The sequence below is a fragment of the Antechinus flavipes genome, chromosome 1 (genome assembly GCF_016432865.1).
Source record: "Antechinus flavipes isolate AdamAnt ecotype Samford, QLD, Australia chromosome 1, AdamAnt_v2, whole genome shotgun sequence".
Classification (NCBI taxonomy): Eukaryota; Metazoa; Chordata; class Mammalia; order Dasyuromorphia; family Dasyuridae; genus Antechinus; species Antechinus flavipes.
The window spans coordinates 263,701,338-263,724,633 of NC_067398.1; the positions used below are offsets into that span (position 1 = coordinate 263,701,338).

General features: G+C 37.2%; 1 protein-coding gene across 1 annotated transcript in view; it reads left to right on the plus strand.

Moving 5' to 3' along the window:
• DCUN1D3 (defective in cullin neddylation 1 domain containing 3) overlaps positions 1-19,719 on the plus strand; it is a 33,793-nt gene extending 14,074 nt beyond the window's left edge. Inside the window, exons 3-4 of the mRNA XM_052001404.1 lie at positions 11,193-11,725; positions 14,368-19,719. Of these exons, the coding sequence (XP_051857364.1) occupies positions 11,295-11,725; positions 14,368-14,863 (927 nt within the window). The 5' untranslated portion in view covers positions 11,193-11,294 and the 3' untranslated portion in view covers positions 14,864-19,719. The remainder of the gene's footprint in view (positions 1-11,192; positions 11,726-14,367) is intronic.
• Positions 19,720-23,296: the final 3,577 nt, after the last annotated feature.

Consider the following 23,296-nt stretch of genomic DNA (forward strand, 5'->3'; position numbering starts at 1 on the left):
TTCTTCATCTCCCTGAGTTAGAAAATTTCAGAAATGCTCTGAAGATGTTTTTATTGCTATTTCATTTTTATGTCACCTACGTTTCCCACTATATAGTTCTCTTTACCCTCTCCCAGAGAGTTATTCCATATAATAAAGAAATAAAAAGAGGAGGAAGTAAAATTAGGTGAAACTAATCATTGTTCTCTATCCGTTGACTTCTACCTCTGAAAAGAATTTGGGGAAGGTGTCTTAATATATCTTCATTAGATGTAAGCTTGGATAAATATCTTATCCTAATTTCTGGTTCATTTAAAAATATTTTGAGACAATATTTTACATTTTTCTGTCTCCCTTACTTTCTTTAAAACTTTTGATAAATTAATAATTAAAAAAAACCTGTTTAAATAATGAAAGTCATATTTGATGATACTAAATCATTTTATATTATCAATATTATGCATTAATTCACTTTTTGCTTGTTAGGCTGGTAATAATTGGTTTTTCTTTAAGGCATTTTTTGGGAAGGAGGGTAGTTCTAAAAAACAATATTGCAATAGCCACTAGATGGCAGACCATCTGTTGCTGTTAAAATAAATCAGAATGGGAAAATAAACAAGGAAATTGGTTACAATTCATTTTGATTTTGTTTACATAGATACCCACACCCCCACACACCCCTACTTTATAAATTTTCATCATGATTTTAATCAATTCAAAGACATTTTAGCTAGCCTTTTTTTTTAACAGTATAATTAATTGTCTGCATATTTTAAACTTATGTTATTCTGCCCAATAGTCTAGTAATATAATGAAGAATTGAAAAAAACTGTTTCATAAAATAATATAAAACTTCTTGTTCTCAAATTTAAAACTAATCAATCAAATGTATTTGATATTAGCATCTACATTCAGAAAATTTGAACAGCACTTAATATTAAATAATTATTTCAGTGGCTACAATGGAGACGAAATGAGAAATAGATCAGTTTCATAAAATATGCCTTAGATAAAAGGACTATATCTCAATTGATACAATATACATATTCTTTTATGACTTTATATTTTTAAAAGATTTTAGTAAAACTAAAAATTGACACAGTTCTAACTTTGAAGAGTATAGATGATGAGTTGTGAAGTAGGTGCTTATATATTTCATTTAGGTCTAGCTTCTTAAAAACTGGGACTGAAAGGATCTGTTAACTCAGTGATTGTTGTTTTTTCTGGTGTAGAGTAGTAACTTTACCATGAAGAAAGACTATCTAGTACCAGTTTACTTAAATACTTAGTAGTAGGCTGCACTTTAAGGAGTATATTTCTTCTTTTTGGCTGAATTGGCTATTTTGTTAGGTTAAATTCATGATTGGCTCGGAGTGGAGAATGGAGCAATATTGTATATATCATTATATATTAAGGAGCTCCATTCATGTGGAATAATTTAGAAATTAGGTAGAAAATAGGGGACATAACTTTGGTGAAAATGGAAGCAGGAAAGTAACTGTCATCAGAATATATTATAAACTACTTAGAGTGAAAGAAAGTTTGGGAAATGGATCACAAACTGAGAGGATGCTTACTTAGGTATGTCTGAGATTAGGTGGTTTGTGATATCCCTTCAATGAAATTCTGAGATCGTGACTTTAACAAGTCACATATCTTTTGGGACTTGAAGCCTCCCAACTGTATAAAATGAACCTCTTGGTATGTCTTCCTTTTTCAGTAGGGTCTTTGTGGGTATTCCCATAAGATCTTTTCAGATTAAATGTATTTGTGAGTCTTAAGTAGGATGTCTGTATGGTAGCTTGAGCTTATCTAAAGGGAAAAACAAACTGATATATACTATTTTAGCTAGAGTTCAAGTCCACTGATTAGCCCAGTGAATATTTTCAAATGTCCCTCATTTAAGCCTTGGGTCTGGCTCAGGCTTTGGCTTTTGTGGTCAAATGATAGGCCATCTGGAAATACTAATTGGACTGTTTGTCTTATGGACCAGAACTTGCTGCCCTCTAATATTAAGCCACAAGTTATATCTGTTGTTCATTGAACTTGTGACAGGAAAAATCTTTCATCCTGTCATGAGTGTATATGCATATTCACTCAATACTTATAAAGCAAAGAATTGAGAGGTTTTCTGTGGATGTTTGTGAATAGAGGGAGGCATGTGTGTGTAAAGGTATGCCTTTAAGACAGGCTGAGATAGTTTGAAATAATTTGGCACATGATAGATAAAAATCAATTAAATTCAGTAAGTATTTGTTAATGTCTACTATACAAAAAAATGAAAATAAATAGCCCTTCATTTCAAGTTTACTTTCCACTGGGAAGATTAAACATTTATGCAGATAAGTAAATATAAAATAATTTCAAGAGAGTATTAGCAATTTGGAAGAATCACAAAGGGCTAATCCAAAAGGGCCTCATATAGGAGGTAGCTTTAAACTTATGCTTTTTTTTTTTTTTTAAATAACTTTTTATTGACAGAATCCATGCCAGGGTAATTTTTTACAGCATTATCCTTTGCACTCACTTCTGTTCCAATTTTTCCCCTCTCTCCCTCCACCCTCTCTCTCAGATGGCAAGCAGTCCTTTACATGTTGAATAGGTTACAGTATATCCTAGATACAATATATGTGGGCAGAACCGAACAGTTCTCTTGTTGCACAGGGAGAATTGTATTCAGAAGGTAAAAATAACCTAGGAAGAAAAACAAACATGCAAGCAGTTTATATTTTCCCAGTTCCCATTTCCCAGTTAAACTTATGCTTTGAAGGAAGCTAAGAATTCTGAAGTATAAGTGAGGAAGGTGTGCATTCCAACCATAGAGGATGGACCATTAGTATAAAGGCATGGAAAAACAAAGATGATGAAATATCTTGTACAGAGAATAGCCAAAATGCCAGTTTCACAGGAATGGAAAATTAGTGAAGGGGAGTAAAGTGAAATAAAAAAGAAAAAGTAGGTGGGAGCCTACCTTTGTGGAGGGTTTTAAATGGTAGTCTATTAAGAATAGATCTTATTTTGAGTTCTAGAGGTTCTATCTTCCTTTCTTCCTATTTTTTCAATAATTGAGATTCATGACTCTTACAAAACATTAATAAATGTGGTTTAATGGATTTGGCCTTCTTTGTTTTAGGGGGGAAAAGGGTATGTATAAAAAAAAAAAAAGTAGGATATTTTATAATAACTCTGATAGATGCTTAGAACTAAGTATGGTTCCAGGAACCATATTATTAAACATTTTGGAACTACATGCTTTAATACAAATATAGTCAATTCTTTATAATCTTTATATTGAATTTCGTCTGTAGACTTTTAGTTATTTCCATAATTTCCTTTGTGTTCTGCTTTCCCTAGAAGCAAAAACCTAATTTCCAGTTAGCTGTTCAGTCAATAAGCTGCTGAATATTCTATATTCTTTGAAAGGCATTTGAAAAGTAAATAGTTTACATGGTAATTGAGTGTTTGAGCACTAATCAACTATAATTAGATAGATCTCTATCCTGGTTCAGAAGCTGGAAATTAGTGATTTACCTTCAGTTCAATTTAATCCCAATTGCTGAACCTTAGGGTAGACACACAAGGAACTGTGAACTTTTCAACAGCTTCAGGATGAAAAAGTGATGGCTACTATATATTCTCAGTGCAGAGCTTCCTTGGTTTTTGGCTCTCCACCTTTAAGCAGGTAGTGGAGAATAACTATCTATCCACTGTTATTTGTGTAATTAGGTGGTTTAATGGATGTGTGTATTTGAGCAAACTCTGCCTCAGTGTCCTTATCTGTAAAAATGCGATAATGATAGTATGATTTCTTCACAATAAAGCAAAGAACAAATAAATTAATATTTGTAAAGTACTTTTGCGTGTGTGTGTATACACACATGCTGTTATTGTAACTTAAAAGAATAAAGTAGAAAGACCAGTCTTCTTTAATGTGTGCATACTACACACAAAATATGAGTTTAGGAAGGTATCAAGCAAAATTGTCCAGATCAGTAGTGACATGGAAAAAAATTTCCAGTGTGACTCAATATAAAATATGTGGCCCTTTTTAGTTATTTTGAGCCACAGGGGATTAAACTAGACCTGGAGACAAAAAAAAAAAAAAAAATGCTTCAACTTTTGGTATTTGGATACATTTTAAAATGTGTGTTTGTTGGCTCCATTAAATTTGGCAAGTTGGAGTGATTTGAGCTGGCCTACAGTCTTCAGGCCCTAATTTAGGTATTGGTATATTGGGTTACAGAGTATGAATAGAATACACTTTTTGAAAATCCCACAAAATCATTTTTGTGCCAGGCACAGTTCTGATGGTCAAGCTTGTTCATGTATCCTGAATTTATTTTACTTTAGCATAGTTGCTGATGAATCTTTCTGGTTTTTTGGAGTTAAAGGGAACTTGCATGATTGGCTGAGGAGGAATCATGCGATCAGGCCTCACCCAAACTAAAGATGCTTTAACCTTCTGCTGCAGTACATTTTAGGACAAAAAGTCTTAGAAAAGTATGAAAATAGAGATAGACATGTTTAGTTTGCTTTGGAAAAAGGGAAGGTTTTCCCTCCCAAGTTGCTTGCTATGAGACCTTATCCCAAAGTTGCCTTAGGTTATTTTTCTGCATAAACACCAACAACCACTCTCAATGTTAAGATATTCTCACAATAGTTTTTTCTTATTTATGAAAGCTTACTTTCTAGTAGGTTTATTTTAGAGTTTGATGCCTCTGATTTCCAGAATCCTTAGTAATTGGAGCAACTTGAGATTGTTGTATGATGGGTGGTATAGGGGCTTCAGTTAAAGATGCCTGTGCTTTTGTAGCCTTATCAGTTTTCCCAGAGGGAAGAAAGAGATTCTTTCCCTTGGAAACCAGCCTCTGCTAATATACTGTCCTTGTCTGACAGCTGGAGAAAAGCTGTTTAAGGAATTCATGCATTAATGTTCTTTGGCCTTTTGGTGTCTGGCATCTCTATTTATAAAAATATGTGCACAAAATCCTGCAGTGATATTCATGCATTTTAATAGCACTGTGGACTATTTGGGTGAAGGCTGAAAGGGCAATTAGGCAAAAGATATTGACATCAATGTGCATCCATCAATGACTTTCTTGTTACTTAACATGAAATTGATAAGTGTTTAGTACATTTTATAAATGAGAACTAGAGCTACGAGAGAAAGTTATGGAGTCCAGGGAATTGGATTTGTAGTTGTCTTTCAGTTTTGTTTTGTTTTTTCAATTAACTAGTATTTGTTTTCTTTTTCTCACTTCCATCCCAGCCCCACTGGAAAAAATGAAAACTGAAGCCCTTGTAACATATGTGTAATCAAGCAACTACTAATATCTTTGTCTCTTTTTAATGCGATAATAGTTGGGAAATAGTACTTATATACATTTCTGGCATATTGGATTTTCCAGCTTCTTAGTTTCTTGTCTCACTAAGTTATTTTTTAGGTGACATATTACCCAGTCAGTAACTAGAACACAATTCCACAAAACTAGCACCCTGACCTAGCCAACTGCAGAGGCAAGCTCTCCTGCTGTCCCTGCAGAGATCCAAGATAATTGGGAAAGTAAGGCTGCTGTGCTATCAGCTATCAGCTACAGTTTAGATTTGATTAGGGCAGCTTTTTTCTTTCCTTTAAAAAACTTTTACTATACTCTGATAGGTTTGGTCAACAGACAGGTTTATGGGATACCAGCTGCTCTTTTAAGATCATAAAATGTGGAACCTCCAAAGGGTTGTGATTTCAGATGCTGTACTCGGCTCCCCTCACCCCAGTGTTGGAAAACACATGCCTGATGGGGACATGGCTTTGTTCCTTAAAGAAGTGAGAGAGGTTCAGACAGTTCTGGACAGTTCAGTGACAGAATCAGGCTGCCCCTTCTACCTTAAGATTGCTAATCATCTCTCTAGAAGCATCACCACTGTGGGTATATGAGACAAAAGAGAATGGTTAGGAAGAGAAGACAGGAATTGGGGTTGAAGTAGAAATTGAGGGAGAGAAGGAAGTATGACCTTTATCTCATCAAGAGTCTTTAATCATTAGGGAAGGGCAATGGAAACTGGATCTGTGAATTCATTAGTATAGGGAGCTCCTGGGTGAGCCAACTCTACCTTCTCAGCTACCCTGTTGTGATAGAGTTGCCTAGAGCATTTGAGAAGTTACGGGCTTTGCTCAGGTTCTTATAGCAATGTGTCAAAAGATGAAATTTGAGCCCAGATCTTTTGGAGCAGTTAAGTAGATGCAATGATGGAGTGCTGGGTCTGGTGTCAGGAAGACTCATCTTCCCAAGTTCTAACCTGTCCTCAGACACTTTACTGGTGTGTTACTCTGGGCAAGTCACTTCACTCAATTTGCCTCAGTTTCTTCATTTGTAAATTGAGCTGGAGAAGAAAATGACAAACCACTCCAAGTTTTGCTATATGGGGTCATGAAGAAATGACTGAATACATACTTCCTAGCTCTGAGGCCAGTTCTATTCTGTTGTGGCAGGCTATGTTTTCAGATGTGCACTTAAAACAAACAAAAAATTGTGTGCAAGTTTTTTGTTTTTTTACTTGCCCTTATCTACCTCTTTCTCTTTTCATATTAGAATATGCCACTGGCTCCAAAATGTACGAAATGTTATCTTCTCCTCCCTTTTAAAAAGCCACATAATGATCCAGCTGATTGGTATAGCTTGGACTGAGAAGCTGGATGTGAGCTTGGTCTAGAAGCTTAATAGAATGAGAAGGGATTGCCAGGCCTTTTTCTCCATCATAGTGGGGGAATTTGGGTTTGCTGCTGCTGAAAAGAGCATTGGATTAGGAGTCAGGAGACATAGCTTCTGGAGTTTACTATATGACCTCAGAGAATTTACATAATCTCTTTATGTTTAAGTTTATAAAATGAAGACTATCTCTTGGCTAGGAAGCAGAGTTTTGTGCCTCTTTATGCATTTATCCTTCTCTTTTGGCAGAAAGATAGAAATAGATGTCTATATAGATATATGTAGATAGAAATACAGACAATAGATATACATACATAAATATGTAGTTCTATATAGATAAGATATATAGGCTATTGTGGGATTAGAAAGTGCTATTTATTAAGGTGACTGGTGCCTAGTACATAGTCAGGGTCTGTGTTTTGGGAAGATGATAACTGTGAGAGGAGAGAACTAGAGGGTATGAAGTAGAACAGCATTTTAAAGAAAAGACCTCTAGAGGCTTTAGATTTGCAAGTACAGAAAAGCTTTTAGCCCCTAAACTTGTTTGTGGGGTAGAATACTAGAGATTAGAAGTAATAACTTGATTCTGATAGGTACTTGCTGAGCTGTTTTGTTTTTGTTGAGATGTTTGTTATGTTTAACTCTTCATGACCCCATTGGGGTTTTCTTGGCAGAGAGTGGTTTGCCATTTCCTTCTCTAGCTCATTTTGCAGGTGAGGAAACTGAGGCAAACAGGGTTAAGTGACTTGCTCAGGATCACACAGTAGTAAGTATCTGACGTCAGATTTGAACTCGGAGAGGAATCTTCCTGACTACGAGCCCAGCACTCTGTTCACTGTGCACCTAATTTTCCCTTTGCTGAGCAACACTCCCCTGTAAGTGACTTGTATTCCTTTAAAAAAAAAAATTGCATGTGGTATAGGTCTGGTCTTTATTGGACTGTCCATTCTCCTTTTAATTGACTGCTACTGTTGGAGTTGGATAATACAATCACTGTTACATAGGTGTATATTTTTTGATGCATCAAAAGAACTTTTTAATATTTTCTTGGAAGACATTAAGTAGAAATGGAGATGTAACTCACTTAGTCATAAGTAGTCTTGCTTAGCCACTATAGCTTTCCATTCCAGAGTACAAGTATGTCTGTTGCTTTCTTTCCCTTTCTCACTTTGGCTTTCTTTTTCTTCCTCCATCCTCTCTTCCCTCCTTTATTTATCCCTTGGTTCCTCTTATTTTTTTTTTCACCCTTTCCCTGTCTCCTTCCTCCTTTGTTTTTTTAATACCCTGCCCTCTTCCACTAACTGGTAACTGGGTAGGTGCAAAAAAAAAAAAAAGCAACCCCTTGGGGCTCTTTTTATATAATTAAAGGACTGAGCTGTTTTCATGACTAGTGTTCTATTTAAGACAATATAAATGGTACCTGTAGAATTAATGAGCTGGGGACATTTAGATAACTAATAGTACAAATTTATGTTATACATTACTTTATAGTTTACAAAGCATTTTCACATTATTTGATTTTTGCCTATAGCCTGTAGACAGGAAAGTATTCTCATTTTACAGGTGAGAAAATTGGGACTTAATGAAGGTAAAATGACTTGCCCAAAATCATGCTTCTAGTGAATAGAATCAGGTCTAGAATAAAGGTATCTTTATTTACACAAATACAGTTTAGTAGATCCTTTTTTGAGTTGAGTTACTTGTCATTTTTAAAAATGCAGTGCATTAATGCTTCCAATTAGGTCTAGTTCATCAGTAAACATTTATTGTCTATTTTGTTGCAGGCACTGCATTAAGTTGGGAGTGCAAATAGCAAAAAAGAAAGCCATTCCCTTCCCTTCAGTGGCTTGATCTAACTGGGGAAGATAACACACAAACACTGAAAGAGAGTGGGGGAGGTATCAGAAGTGTTGGAAAGGATGGATAAACCCCAGAATCATTCAGCCACCTGAGAAATGAGATATTCTAAGCAAGCTTCACTCTCCAATATTAGAGACAGAAGGTAGTGATGAGTGGGATGCCAGTGTTGTTGGGTCCTTCAGAATAATGAGTTTTGCCCAATGATAAGCAGCATGGGAAGTTGTGGAGAAATCCCAAAGTACAACAACTAGGGAGGAATGAAGACTTGACTGACATTTTTGAGCCAGCTTTATAGGAACTTATCCACAGGTTGGCTGCCAAGGTAATGAGTTTCTGGATACAGTGTTTCTGGAAGATCTTCAGAACCTGCCCTTGTAGAAACAGTGTCCACTCTGATGGGAGTATTGGATCATTGATGGGCTTTTCTGGAATAAGCAAATTGACCAACATATAACTATGCTGATGCACCTACCCCCCAGTTCCCTGACTTCTATCCCTATTCCTGCCCCATATCTTTCTGCACAGATTGAAAGGCCTTTAGGTTTCTGATTTTTCCATTGCAGTGGGCTGCTTAGCTAAGGTACTCTTACACAGGGTCCTTTGAGTCAGTTAAGATTAGGGGATTTTTGGAGGAGTTTGGTTTGTGCAATCCCATCTGAAATTCATATTCTTTGTCTGATGGCAGAGTTTTGAAGAAGTAGATAATCTGTCCTAGATGGAAAATTGGGACCCTGGGGTGTGTTAGAAAAGGCAGGAAACCCCTTCTTGAGTGTTACAAGCTTAGCTACACTAGCAGAAAGAGAGCAACGTATGCTGGTGAGTCAGAGGGCTTGGAAATTGGAGTTGTCAGTTTGTGAGCATGTGGGATTTGTGTAAGTTTACTGCTTTTGTTTCTTTCAGCAGTACTCCAGTCTTTGGAAACACAAATCTGGCAACCAGATCCTCCACATGGTCTAATCTCTTGTATTTTGAGTTGACAAGACAGATCTCCCAGTTGCTTCCCATTGAGTGATATATGCTCCTGTTAAATAGCTTCACATTTCAAAACTATTGTTTCCAATCTAATAATGATTCTACACTGTAATTAACCCTCACCTCTCAAAAACAAGGCTTTCTGCCATTTAATTTTTTACTCTTGATTTCAAAAACCTAGGAAAAGACAGAATCCTTTCATTCATCTGGAAGAAGACATGTATAGTCATGTTTCTGGTCTTATAATACTTGACAGCAGGGAGGATGGGAAAAAACACCTTGAAGTGATTTATTTGGAAAAGGAGTTATTCGGGTTTTAATTTTAAATTTATTGTATTTAAGAAAATTATCCATAAAGCTGTGTTTATCCAAGCATTTCTTGAAGAGGCTGTCTTTTTAGGAAATAATAAAGTTATAATTTTGTACAGAAAATAGGTTTTCCTTTTTTGAATCATATATTGAAGTTGAAGGCACCTAGGATTCTCCATGAACTTTTTGTGATGAATGGTATAGTCAGTTTGACCCCTTAGGAGGACTGAGTTAATTTAGACACTTAATTTAGCTCTAATTAAATGGGCTTCCTCCTTTTTCATCAGATACGTGTTTGTTCCCTGGCTAGTTTAAAAGAATAAGTTCTAGACATGACATTTTGAAAGTGATGTTTTGAGTAGCTGCATTTAGCACAGAGATTGTCACCTTTTCAGAAGTGGGATATTTGTTACTCATTCTTGGAAAAATAGGCTAGGAGCAAAGAGAAATTGCCCCTCTCCCACATATTGACCAATTATTAGCTAGTATTACTTTTTAAAAAGGCAAGTGTACCTGATGTTACTGGGGTGGGGTTGTGAGCCTATTTTACCTTGCCTATTTTAATTTCTATTAAGCAGATATAAGCCTTTCTAACACCTAGCAGAGATTACCCACACTGGAATTGGGGGATGGAGTGGAAGAAGTGGGATTTTTTGGACTAGGATGGGATCCTATATTGGGGGATTTTGAGCAACAGGGTGGTTGAAAGCACTGTAGGATGGTGAAGACAAGACAATTAATTTTAATATCCCCAGTGCTCTGGCTAGGACTTTAAGCCAGTGAATATGATGACTTCACCTGTTTGAATTTATAAATAGCTATATTCTGTATAACTTCAGACAGTTCATTTTTCTTCCTACTTCCCATTCTCCAAAAGAAAGAAACATAGAATAATTTGAGAGAGCCTTTAAGATAATCTTTATAGTTGAAACCTTTTGGACTTTTTGGTTATTTTGCAGATTAAAGCCCAAATAACATCCTTACATATTGTACAGTTGGCTCATTATTTCCTCTGGAATATTTCTAGGTTGGGGTAGACTTCCCTTGATGAATTCTTGACATGAATCATCCTCTTTGTAACCTATGTTGCAGTTAGAATTTTAGGAATTTCCTTTATTAGTTCTTCTAATGTACTATGGCAGTGAAAAGAACTCCATTTACAAGGTAAAATCAGCAAAGCTGGTCTGCAAATAGATGTGGTTTGATTTCTATAAACAACCAGTGTCTCATTTAGTTGCTTGTTGAGGAAGAACAATATACCTAATTGGATTTCATGTGGAGTGGTCCTTAGAACACTAAATGTCTTTCAGATGTTTTGCTGTATTTTTTTCATATATAGAGACAACTTATTCTTCAAATTGTTTCTAGGTGGTTTGTTTCCTGTCGATGGAATGTTGAGGCACGCTGGCCAGCATCAGAGAGGCTGTCCAATCAGAAGGGGGCCGCTATAAAGGCTGGGCCACCTGCACCATGGGCCAGTGTGTCACCAAATGCAAAAATCCGTCTTCTACATTAGGCAGCAAAAATGGAGATCGGGATCCCAGTGGCAAATCCCATGGTAAGCGTAGTGGGAGCCATCGAGATGACCATACACCAACTTGTGGGAAGCCTGGTGGTGACATCCTTGTCAATGGGACCAAAAAAGCAGAGGCAACCTCAGAATCATGTCAGTTTCCAACATCATCTGGAGATGCCAGGAGGGATCCTGAGTCCAACACTGAGGAGTCGTCCCTGCAGAGGATGGAAGAACTGTTTAGACGTTACAAGGATGAGCGGGAAGAGGCGATTTTGGAGGAAGGCATGGAGCGCTTCTGTAATGATCTATGTGTTGATCCCACAGAATTTAAAGTGCTGGTCTTGGCTTGGAAATTCCAGGCTGCTACTATGTGCAAATTCACAAGGTTAGTTAGAAATACTTTGGATTGGATTACAAGGTGGGGAGGATGAGAAGAGAGTCTAAAGGGAGCTACTATAAAGAGGCAGAAGGAATAACTGGAACGGAATGTGGGAGATTTAGATTCAAGTTTAGTTCTTTATTTCTTGGCCGTAGGGTCATGGGTAAACCATATTGCTATTTTGTCTCAAGGATTTCTTAAATTGGTATGGGATGAAGATTAATAAATTCATTTTGTTCTCTTATGCAAATAATCTTGCCCTCTTTAGTTTGATAATTCATAAGAGCCTCAGATGGAGCCAACAGAATCTAAGTTGAAGATCTGCAAAGATGAAAAGTGCTCAGTTTTGTGCTTTCCCAACTGACACTTTTTAAATTTAATGTTCTCTAATTTTGAGTAGTTAGTGGAAATAATGATCCACTATCAGCTGTGCAACTAGGTGGTACAGTGGATAAAGTGCTGTGCCAGGAGACATAAAGATAAAATTCAAATTTGGCATCAGACACTTTTTAGTTGTGTTTCCCTTGGCAAGTCTCTTTATTATTATTATTGTTATTATTATAACTTTTTATTGACAGAACATATGCATGGGTAATTTTTTACATTATTCCTTGTACTCACTTTCATTCTGATTTTTCCCTTCCCTCCCTCGACCCCCTCCCCTAGATGGCAGGCAATCTTGTACATATTAAATATGTTATAGTATATCCTAGATACAATATATGTGTGCAGAACCAAACAGTTTTCTTGTTGCACAAGAAGAATTGGATTCAGAAGGTAAAAATTACCTGGGAAGAAAAAAATGCAAGTAGTCCAAAATTGATTTTAAATGGGGTGTAGTAATAGCACCTATCTCCCCGGGTTATTGTGAGGATTAAATGAGATAATAATTATACACATAGTAGGTATTTAGTTTCCTTCATTCCCTTTCTTTTCTGTCCTTTTCTCCTTAGCTCGGACAAGATAGCAAGGTTCCCAAAACTACAGTTTCTTTCAACTCCTAAAGTTTCTTTCCACTCTTGAATCTATAGTCTTAAGAATGAACAATTTATTTGTAGTTACTGAAAGGGAGAAAAGTTATGTAATATTCTCTAGTTCCTAAAGATTATCTCTCTAGATTAATACCATATCTCTTTAGGAGCAGGGATAACTGCAAAAAGACACCATCTATCACCAGGATATCCATAGTAGTTCTTGCCATGCTCTTTTTCATGATATTCCCAGTAGGAAGGAAGTTCAGAGACTTACTTGAATGTACTGAACTATACTGAGTGACTTCACTAACAATACTAATTTCACACTTATCCCTTCTGAGGATCTAAATGAAAATGCAGAACATTTCTTTTCATATCAAAGGCTCTGAATTAGTTGGTCTTTGGATTGCTAGGGAGCAAGCACCTAGCAAACAAGATCTTGGCTATTAAGGGACTTCTGTCTCTTTTTCTCTTTATATCTTTAGTCAGATCATTATCATCATCATCTATGTTCTCTTTGCTTCATGTTCTCTCCCTCTCCCTCTCTTTTTCCCTCCTCTTTTCCTCTCCACCTTCTTCTCTCCCTTTCCCTTTCCCTCTCCCCGCTATTCCCACACCATGGGTAATTATTAGCATGTTTGTTCAGATGACTCCTGAATCTACATTGATAGCATTTTAATTTTTCCTGATCTCTAGACATTTCCACTGTTATTTTAACTTCCCTATTTCTGTCAAGAGTGCCATGATTCTTGTCACCTACGTTTGAAACCTTGTTCTTATTCTTCTTTTAATTGATATATTTAGTTGACAAAACTCTATTGATGTTACCTTTACAAAATCCATATACATTCTTTTCTCTCCACTCACACAGTTACTGCCTTAAATTAGCCAATCACTGAGCATCCATGAATCATCTACTATGTATCTCGGGTATTGTGCTAAGCACTGAGGATTCAAAGAAAGGCAAATAATAGTTCTTTCTTTTGAGGAGATCACAGTCCTTGATGACTTCTTGTCTGAATTGTGCAATACCCTCCTAATTTTGTCTTCCTATATTCACTTTGTCTTCTCTACAATTCATTCTCCACACACACCTGCTAAACTGATCTACTTGAAAACATAGGTGTGACCTTGTCATTTCCCTGCAGAAGAATCTTCAGCAGTTTATTGTTTCTGAGATGAAATAAAAATGCTTCTGTTTGCCATTTAAAGTCTTTCTCTATCTGGTTCCAATCTGTCTTTCCAGGCTCATTTCATGTTACTCTATCAAGCATGTTACATTCAGATTCACTTGATATTTCTCAATATACACAATATTCTGTCTCCCATCTCTGTAATACTGACCTCCACTGTTGGAATGAATTTCTTTCTTCTGCTTTGTAGAAACCTGTAATTCAGCATTTAGCTTTCCTGATGCCTCCAGTTAATGTTTTCTATCCTCTTCCCCATTCATATTTATTTTGTATATATAATTCATATTTGCTTATTATCTGTCTATATGTTGTTTGTGCCTAGTATGGAAGTCAGGAACTGTTTTCTTTAGGTTTTGTATCTCCATCCTGTCTTGGTTAATAAATACTCATTGAGTTAAATTAAATTCTGTCTTGAAGTGATCTTTTAATGGAAAATCTGAATGTGTTTTGATTGATGCCTTTTTTCTACTTCCTTTTATAGGAAGGAGTTTTTTGAAGGCTGCAAAGCCATAAGTGCAGATAGCATCGATGGGATTTGTGCTCGGTTCCCCAGTCTCTTAAATGAAGCCAAACAGGAAGATAAGTTCAAGGATCTTTATCGATTTACATTTCAGTTTGGCCTGGACTCTGAAGAAGGGCAGAGGTCACTGCATCGAGAAATAGCCATTGCCCTTTGGAAGCTCGTCTTTACCCAAAACAATCCCCCTGTATTGGACCAGTGGTTACACTTCCTAACAGAGAACCCCTCGGGAGTCAAAGGAATCTCCCGAGACACATGGAACATGTTCCTAAACTTTACTCAGGTGATCGGACCCGACCTCAGTAACTACAGTGAAGATGAGGCCTGGCCTAGTCTCTTTGATACCTTTGTGGAATGGGAGATGGAGCGAAGGAAAAAGGGAGAGGAGTCAAAATGTCTGACAACTTCAGACACAGAGAGTCTGTGTCAAGAGGAGCAGACTTACCAGTATGTATGAGCAGCCGGGACAGAACCACCTGCTGTCTGTTGACCTTCAGCCAGTGGAGAACTGGGGACTTCTGGAAATTACTGAGGATCCGGATATTTTCTACTTTACACCTTTCTCTGCCTTGTATTTGAAAGGGCTCTAAAATGCTGTATCATGTTTTAGGCACTTTCTTCATTTTTGGTTATTCTTTTTAAACATTTTTTTGGTCCTGAAATATTTGACCCTGGCTACATGTTGTGTAATTTTTTTTTAAAGCCTTCAGATAGAATGAGTCTGCCATTTCTTGCACAATTTAGATTTTTTTGGGGGGTGGGAGGGTTAGGTTGAATTAACATTACAAAATGATACAGTGCCAGATCTCAGTTTTGCATACTACATTTTTCAGGGCAGGTCTGTACTGTGTGTAGTGCTGTTTACATGGTTGAATTTAGGTTGTAATAATTATTTTACAAGATTTACACAGAGTTGAATAGCAGTGTTAACTGTTAACCACTTTGCGTTAATTTCCAGACAATTTGAAGCTCTAAAAACAAAGGAAACGATTTGCAGTCTGGTGAAATCCTATTTTAAGCTAATTCATTAGAAACCCTAATTTTTTTCCCCCTGTTCATTCCTTTCCTCTCCCATTGCATTACTTAGTTTATTCATCGACATGCTGTGCCTGTCATTCAAGTGAGCGGTTTCTAATACATTGTACTAAAAACCACTTAAGCGTCAAATGCAGAGAAAGCAGTGCTACCTCAGTTTTGCTGGAAGTAGATCTCTTTGATAGTTTTCTGTCTTTGATGAAGTTGATGTATTTTCATGTTCTAAGTGGAAATACTTTTTTTTTTATTTGACTCGGAGCCAAAGGTTCTGTTCCCCATGGTTGGCAAACTCTGTGCCCACTGGCCAACTAACTTGAAGGAAAACTGTGGTATGGAGCTCTGCTTGAATTTTTATTTTGATCTCTCAAGTATCATCAGCTTACTTGTCTGGCAAGTGCAGGAAGCCCGGGTTGGCCTCAATGCTGCCAAACAAATGTTTGAAAGTGTGTTTAATGGTTAAACTCTTATGCCCTCTCCCTTCTTGCTGCAGCAATGTTGTCACCTGACCCAGTGAGTTATTTATTATCTTTTTTTTTTTTTTTTTTTTTAATGTTGGGCTCATTTGGGGTGACGTGATGACTGTTTAGGTTTACATAAATTTTCTCCTCCTCTGAAATTTCTTAGGTTCGTTGCCTGTTTAAGCTGGTTTGTAAAAAGGGAAGCAGCCTTTAGGGTGCAGAGTGTGTTGGGGGAGGTGGGAATGTGGAACGAAGGAGGCTTTTTAAAGGCTGTTGAAGGAGCCTTTGAATTCTGAAATCAGAATCTGGACCATTTTCATAAAGAGGGGATGGATTCTTGTAGCTTTTTCCTTGCCCAGAACATACTAGGTGATCTTTATAATATATTTGGATAAATCTTAGAGTAACTGATCTCCCAGACTGGGCCATGAGGTCCAAACCTAATCCCAGTGAAGGGATTCTCTCTTATATTTTGATTTTAATAAATTAGTTTGATAAGGAAAAGAGGATGGCACTGGGGACTTAACAATCTGCTTCTGATGCTTTTGAACTTATACAAAGAGAATCTGTCAAGTGAAAACTTTTTTATGCCCTTTTATAGTAAAATTTGTTTAACATTTAAGCCCAATTTCTGCCCATGGGCTGCATGTCCTTTAGCTTGGGCATGGTCTAGTCATTTCTAGCTCTCACCCCCTTTACTAGAGAGCTTAAACTTACAGCTTTGCAGGAATGATGTTTTGTGGAGTTTCTGCAGTGAACGTTTTTCTAGTGAACTTAAATCCATTTTGTATTGAAATTTTTTAGAGCCTGGAACTTGACAAGTTTCCCTTTAAAAAAAAAAAATAGGAGAGGAAAAAAAAAATCTACATTTTAAAACTACCACAAAGTGAATAGGTCATATTGGGGGACTAAGACTGAAGGGAATTTGGCCGATTTCCCTGGATTTGCCACAGCTGAATCTTGTGGCTTTTTATCTGAGGCTAGCTTCACTGAAGCCCCAGCAGATTTGGTAGGTTTTATTGCAATTTTAAGACTGAAAAGTACTCCCTTTGCCTGAAAATGCCAGAGTGAAGATCAGAGGGCACTTCCCATTTCAGTTTGTTTTAGAGTCTCTTTAATTCTTGAAGTAGAAATCTCAGGCATTGTTTGGGCAGGCAGAGGGTCATCACATCCCACAAGCAGCTGTCCAATTGAAAGGGGTGGTGGTGAGGGAAGCCATAAGAGTCCTCTAGACCTTAGAGGGATTGGATTCCCTTCCTAGCCTGAAAAGAAGGCATTCCGTATAGATGTACTGTATTATGGGTTTGTTTTTTGTTTATTTTAAGTAAAAAAAAAAATTTTCAGAGGAGCCATTTTTAAAAAAAAATATTTTTAATGAACCATTCATTATAAAAATGTAACACAAAAGCAGTTCAGATTGCAAATGAGCCAGAAAATGGAGTGTTAAGTCAAGTACATACTGTTCCTACCTCCCCATTTTGTGTCCCTATTGTACAGCAAGGAGTTAAGATGTGTCTGTATTAGCTCTGGGTTGATTGTGGTCATAAAGTTAAGCATAGGCTTTTATGTTAGGATCCCTCCCCCTTGGGAGTGTGGGTTTGCTGTTCCTTCTTTTTGCAAATGAAAAGTTCATTGCTATTAATTCTGACATGAAAATGAGTTTCTCTAATGGCCGAGTTGTGTTTCTGTGGAATAAGTAAAAAATACAGTATATATGTGCACAACTTTGGGGCACTGCAAACACTGAGATACCTTTTACTTTAATAGCAACAGCCAGAAGTTAATGGAAGACCATGGTGTTTTGGAAGCCATTAGGACCCTTTGAGTGTGGCTAATTACAGCAAATTAATACATGTTGGGAAATTTGCTTTTGGCAAATTGCTTAAATCTATCAGCTAGTGTTTCCTTAGTTTACTAGGACACTAGTATGAGAGGAAGCTTTGGCATTGATTATTTTTTCTCTTTTGTCCCTAAGAAGTGGGACACAATTGGAATACATTGCTACCATAAAATAATATTCATTTTAGGTCAACCAGCCTGGCTTTCCCATCTTTCTCATGATGGTTTTGCCCATGTGTATGAGTTGAGACCAGGAACTCACACCTACTAATTTTGATAAAGGAACATGTTTTAACTATTAGTGATCGGAATGTGAAATACTTGTGTTAGAAACAAACTGGAATTAAGTGGAAATACAAATGTGCAACATCCTTTGACCCAGAAAAGTCTTATTGAGAAGTGCAGTATTTTTAATATTACACTTACTTGGGAGAGGAACACTCTTACCTCCTTTAAAAAGGAAGGATACAACTGTGCAGTATTAGGCTATCTCTGAAATGTAGCTGACCTCCCAGGTGATGGTGCCAAAATTTGTTCCTGAGTACAGGGTGCTGGTAGGAGTGAGACCTGGCTAATTTGTTTTCATAGTCTTATGTTGTATATCCAGTTTTCCTGATAAAACAGCTGACTCTGAATTAGTTACAGCAAATATGTCTACTGAGAGTTGTGACTAACCCCAAAAGCTTCTTTCTTGAGAACAGAACAAATCCTGTATTATGAAGAAGAGCAGTGTCACTGATTTGCCATATTTAAAGGTTGGGTGCATAGATCCATGGTATCACTGATGAGTAGAAGAATAGAGGACAACACAAAGATAGACCCATATGTAAAATAAAAGCTGGGAGCTGATTTTTGATCCGTTATTTGCTTTGCTGTTTGTCCTATTTCTTTTATAATTGGCAAGTAATGTTTTGAATTAGACTCAGTATAGACATAGGCCTTCCATTAGGGGAGTTTGGCAGTATCTTGACTGAAAAGGATGATGAGACTAGACTGCTGAAATATGCCCCTCTGAATCCATCTGATCTCAACAAAGGATTACTCATTTTTATCCATCTTGTTTGTGGAGTCCAGAAGCTTTCCCACAGTTGATCTTTCTTGTTACGCTGTAATTGGAGCACTCAGTCAGTGGTTCTCAAGTTGGCCTGCCCTCTAGGGTTGCCTTTCTTTGAGGAATAGCAGCTTTTGCTTTGAGTGTGTTTGGAACAAAACTTGATGTTAGCATATCACTTGCTACAGAAATGTATGAACAGAATTGAGGTAACCCTTGGGTTCTCTTTCTGATCCAGATGCTGGAGTATCATGGTCTTTTTTACAGGTCTGTCTCTGTTCCTTTGAAGCCCACCCTACATTCCACAGGTAGTATCCTTGCTCCTTTATTTCCCTTCCCCCGAAGATAAAACTCATCAGAAAAGAAAAAAACCCACAAAACTTGGAAATTTCCAAAGGAAACTACTTAGCAATTGCTGCAGTTCATTCTTGATAAATAAGATTTTTTTTCTATTTTTGAGAAATTCCTTCCCAAAGCCATTCCCATTTTACCCACCCCTGCCCTGCCACACAAATTCCTTGGGGGTCTATATGGTCACTCACTTCTTAACCTGTTGCACTAATGGGCACAGTTTTGTTTCAAAGGGAAATTTGAAGCAATAGGCAACAGGGCTTGGACAAATTAGTCCTGCAAACAACTTGCCTTAATCTGTTGGGTTGATTAGTTTATCACTAATGTTGTAATCCTCCACCTTTATGTATTTTTAATGGTTTTTTGATAAGTGTATCCTTTACTTCAAGGTTATACAAACTGTTGAAAAGCTACCTTTTGTGTTTTCTGCATTGTTGCACTCTTCAAATGGCCCCTTTTTAATATGTTTGTTACCTTGTTACACACATTTTGTCTTTGGTGTCTACACTATTTTTTCCCCTTAAATGTATTTTATTTGAAGGTTACCTGCTGTTGAATTTAATAAATTTGTTTACTTGATTATTGCCATTAATGCAGAACAATCAATCAGTAAAGTTGTTTTTTGAACTCTGGGCTTAGAAGAATGGAGTTTGTAGGGAAAGAAGGGGAATGGCTAGCAGCAGTTAAATCCCTCTAATTTCAAGGATCCCAGACTTTAGTCTGGGAAGATTTGATCTTCCCAGAGGTCATAGATTTAGAGTGGGAAAGAACCTTAGAGGTTGCGCCAGTCCAGCTTCCTTATTTTATGGAGGAAACCAAAACTGAGATAAAATGATTTTACCAGTGTCATAGAGGTAATAAGTGACAAAGCTTGCATTTGAATTCACATCCTTTGACCATAGATTTTTTTCTTCCCTTTCATTGTTGCATTGCTAGTCTATACTTGTTAGTATCTTTCTCTGAATTGATCGATAGACTTAGAGAATTGTTATAAGTGGAAAATTCATCTCCCATGGTTAATTTATACATGATCACTTTAGAACAAAAACCCAGAGTCAAATATATATTATTGTGGGAGAGCTAACTGTTGATATACTTTAAAAAATAGTCCTATTTATGGGGGGGGGGGGGTCCTATGGGACTCTGGTCCCTTTACAATGAACTAAATCACTCTTAAGTGTCACCACCCTGGCCAGCCATCTGTAGCTGCCTTGGTCATTTTCTGATGGGTGGTAGATTTATGGGGTGTCAATTCTTGGAACACTTGTTGGTGGGAAATATATCTCTCTATATCCAAGGGTATACATTTCTGTATATCAGAGATATCAAATATTCCCAGTAAAGATTTGGCCCAAACCAGATTAAAATATAATCAGAAAATAGTTAAAATAAAAACTTTTAAAACATAGGAAACATTGCATTTTAAAATTACGCTTCCTACACGGATCCTTATGTATAGATGAATGGCCCCCATTTCTATTTGAGTTTGACACCACTGATCCAGACTGCAGGAAAAAATAAAGGGAGTTCCTTTGTTACAGTTAATATGAAACAGCTGAATTCCTCCAATTTTTGGTTGTTTTTTTTTTTTTTTTTTTTTTTTGGTGGGGGGGGGGGGAGAGTAAGAGGTGTTGCCTATCTACTTACTGCGGAATGAATCCTGGCTTCCACTACATACTGGAGGGCTCCGTGTCTGTCTCAGAAAACTGAAAAGATGTAGTTTTAATGGGCTCCCGGAGTGTTAGGAACTAAATTTTGTCTTTAGCCATGGGGTTGATATTAGTATTCCCTAACATAAGAAAATTGTCAGTGGACTTATTTTTCCCCATTCAACTTTAGTTCCTTCTCCCCTTACATAACCCAAATTCAGCATCAACTAGAAGTCTCTTATAGTTTATTATTTTCCCCTCCAGTGAAGATGTTGCCTGGAGACTTTTTCTCAGTTGGCTTTTAGGCTTGAATCTGTTTCATAATTGGCACTTCTATTTCTATAATACTTGTGAGTAACAACTACAGAAACCCAAGGCCTTTACTATACTAAACTGAAGTTTCATGCCAAAGTGGCATATACCATTTTCACTGTTTGCCTAGCATAGTAAAGGTAATTCCAAGATTTGTTACTATACTGTACAGATTACTAAAAATTGGAATTCAGTTTAAATGGAGGGAGGAGGGAGAAAAAAAGCTATTGTCTTCCTTGATTAATAGTTGACCTTAATGACATTAATATGATGGGGCATTTCTGGACTTTTTTACAGCAGGAAATAACCCTATGAAAACCTTGGTTATCAAGAAATTCCCACAATGAATGGAGAGGATCTCTTCTCCTGCATCTAGGAAGCTTTCCAAAGTGAATAAATAGCTCGGCAGGGTCTGAATAGCCCTCACTTGATCTAGGGTGGAAGGTGAGGAGAAACTGAATCTTTGTCCTATGTGCAATAAATTACACATTTATTAAAGTAATTCAGGAAAGAGATTTTGTCATGAAAATGTTTTTATGTCCTGACTTATCATTGGTCCTTCTGTAATAATAAAGATCATAGGTTCATAGATTTAGAACTGGAAATGACCTTAGAGTACTTCCTTATTGACAGAAGCCCAGGTCTTTCTGACTTCAAATAATAGCTGACATGTCACAGTTCATAAAGAACTTTTCACATTGTTCTCATTAAATCCTCTTAAAGTGCTTTTGCTTAATTGAGTTAGTTCAGAGGAGAGAGCTTGAGGCATCATTACTTTGACCCTCATTTTGATGCTATGGCAGGAGCTTGCCTCTTGTCATCCATGTGATGACACACTCAGCCAGTGGGTGCTGTCGTTAAGGGTCCTTTTAAAATGAATGCTCTACCTGTATGGCATCTGGCAGTGGAGGAGGTGCAGTCAACATCGACCGCTTTATTTACTGTTTTGTTGAAAAATTGCCTTGGGGACTATGAGCTCATAGGTAACTCTGCCAGGTATTTCGGCAGATCCCAACAAACGTAGCCACTCCACTGACTTTGATGGGGGCGGGGGGGTGGGTTTGGGAAGGGGAGAGAAATACAGCTTGGACTAACTTAGGTTCTACTGAAGTGCCAAAGAATCAATCTCTCCAGCTGCACCTTTCTCTTTACATGCCCAAGGCCATATGCTAGACTTAAAAAACAACAAATACTAACTCATTGCCTTCTCCAGCCAAATGTGGGGAACAAGGGACTAGATAGAGAAGAAATATTTATGCACAGTGCCTCCAAAAGTAGTCCTCCCCACCCCACTTCCCCACCCAAACAAGAAGCTAGTTCTTTTGCAGCTGCGTTGGCTAGGACTGACTGCAGAGCCTTGGTTTTTTTGAATTGGCTTAAAGGGCGTGGGAGGGAAAAAGGAACACAACTCATTTGTGAATGGAATGTGCCTTTTTTGAAGAGTCCAAGTGGCGGTTTTAGCTCCTAAAAGGTGGGAGCTGCATGGAACAAGCTATCTCCCATTAAAAATTTCAGCCTAGCTGACTTTAAGTAAGGGATCTGATCAGTCTCTGTAGTTTTGAGATGCAGGAATTCTGTTGTTTAGGACCTGGTAGGTGACAGACGTCTCCTGGGTTATGAATACAAGGCTTGTGGGAACCTTCAGGTTTCCCCTTGCTTTTGGTCCAAAGTAAACACCACCATTTGTGTCAGTCCAAAAGCAATCCTTGTCTCAGTAGTTTTTGGTCCATAAATTAAAAACCACTGTTAATGCGGGAGAAGAGGGCCACAAGATGGATTTTTTGTTGAAAATCCAGATAATTTAGGGTAAAGAAAGCTAATACCTGTAATATGAAAGTAGGGGAGGAAACTATTTAGAAAGTCAGGAAACTTGGATTCTAGTTTTGGCCCTGATAGGTGGTTTAGGAAATGGGAGGATCATAAATTTTAGAGATTAATAGCTAGAACAACAGCCATTTAAAATTCATCAGAAAAAGATTTGCTCAAGGACAAGTTTATGTAGGTATTTTAAAAGTAGCAAATGATTTGAACTTAGTTCTTTTAACTCCAAACACAGTATTTTTTACCCTGCTTGGGTAAGTCTTGGGATAAGAGTGATTATGAATAAACAAGTTGCTATTTCTATGTATTTTAGGTTTGCAAAGTATTTTACATAATTTTATTTGATCAGTTCCTCACAATTCTGTGAAGTAGGT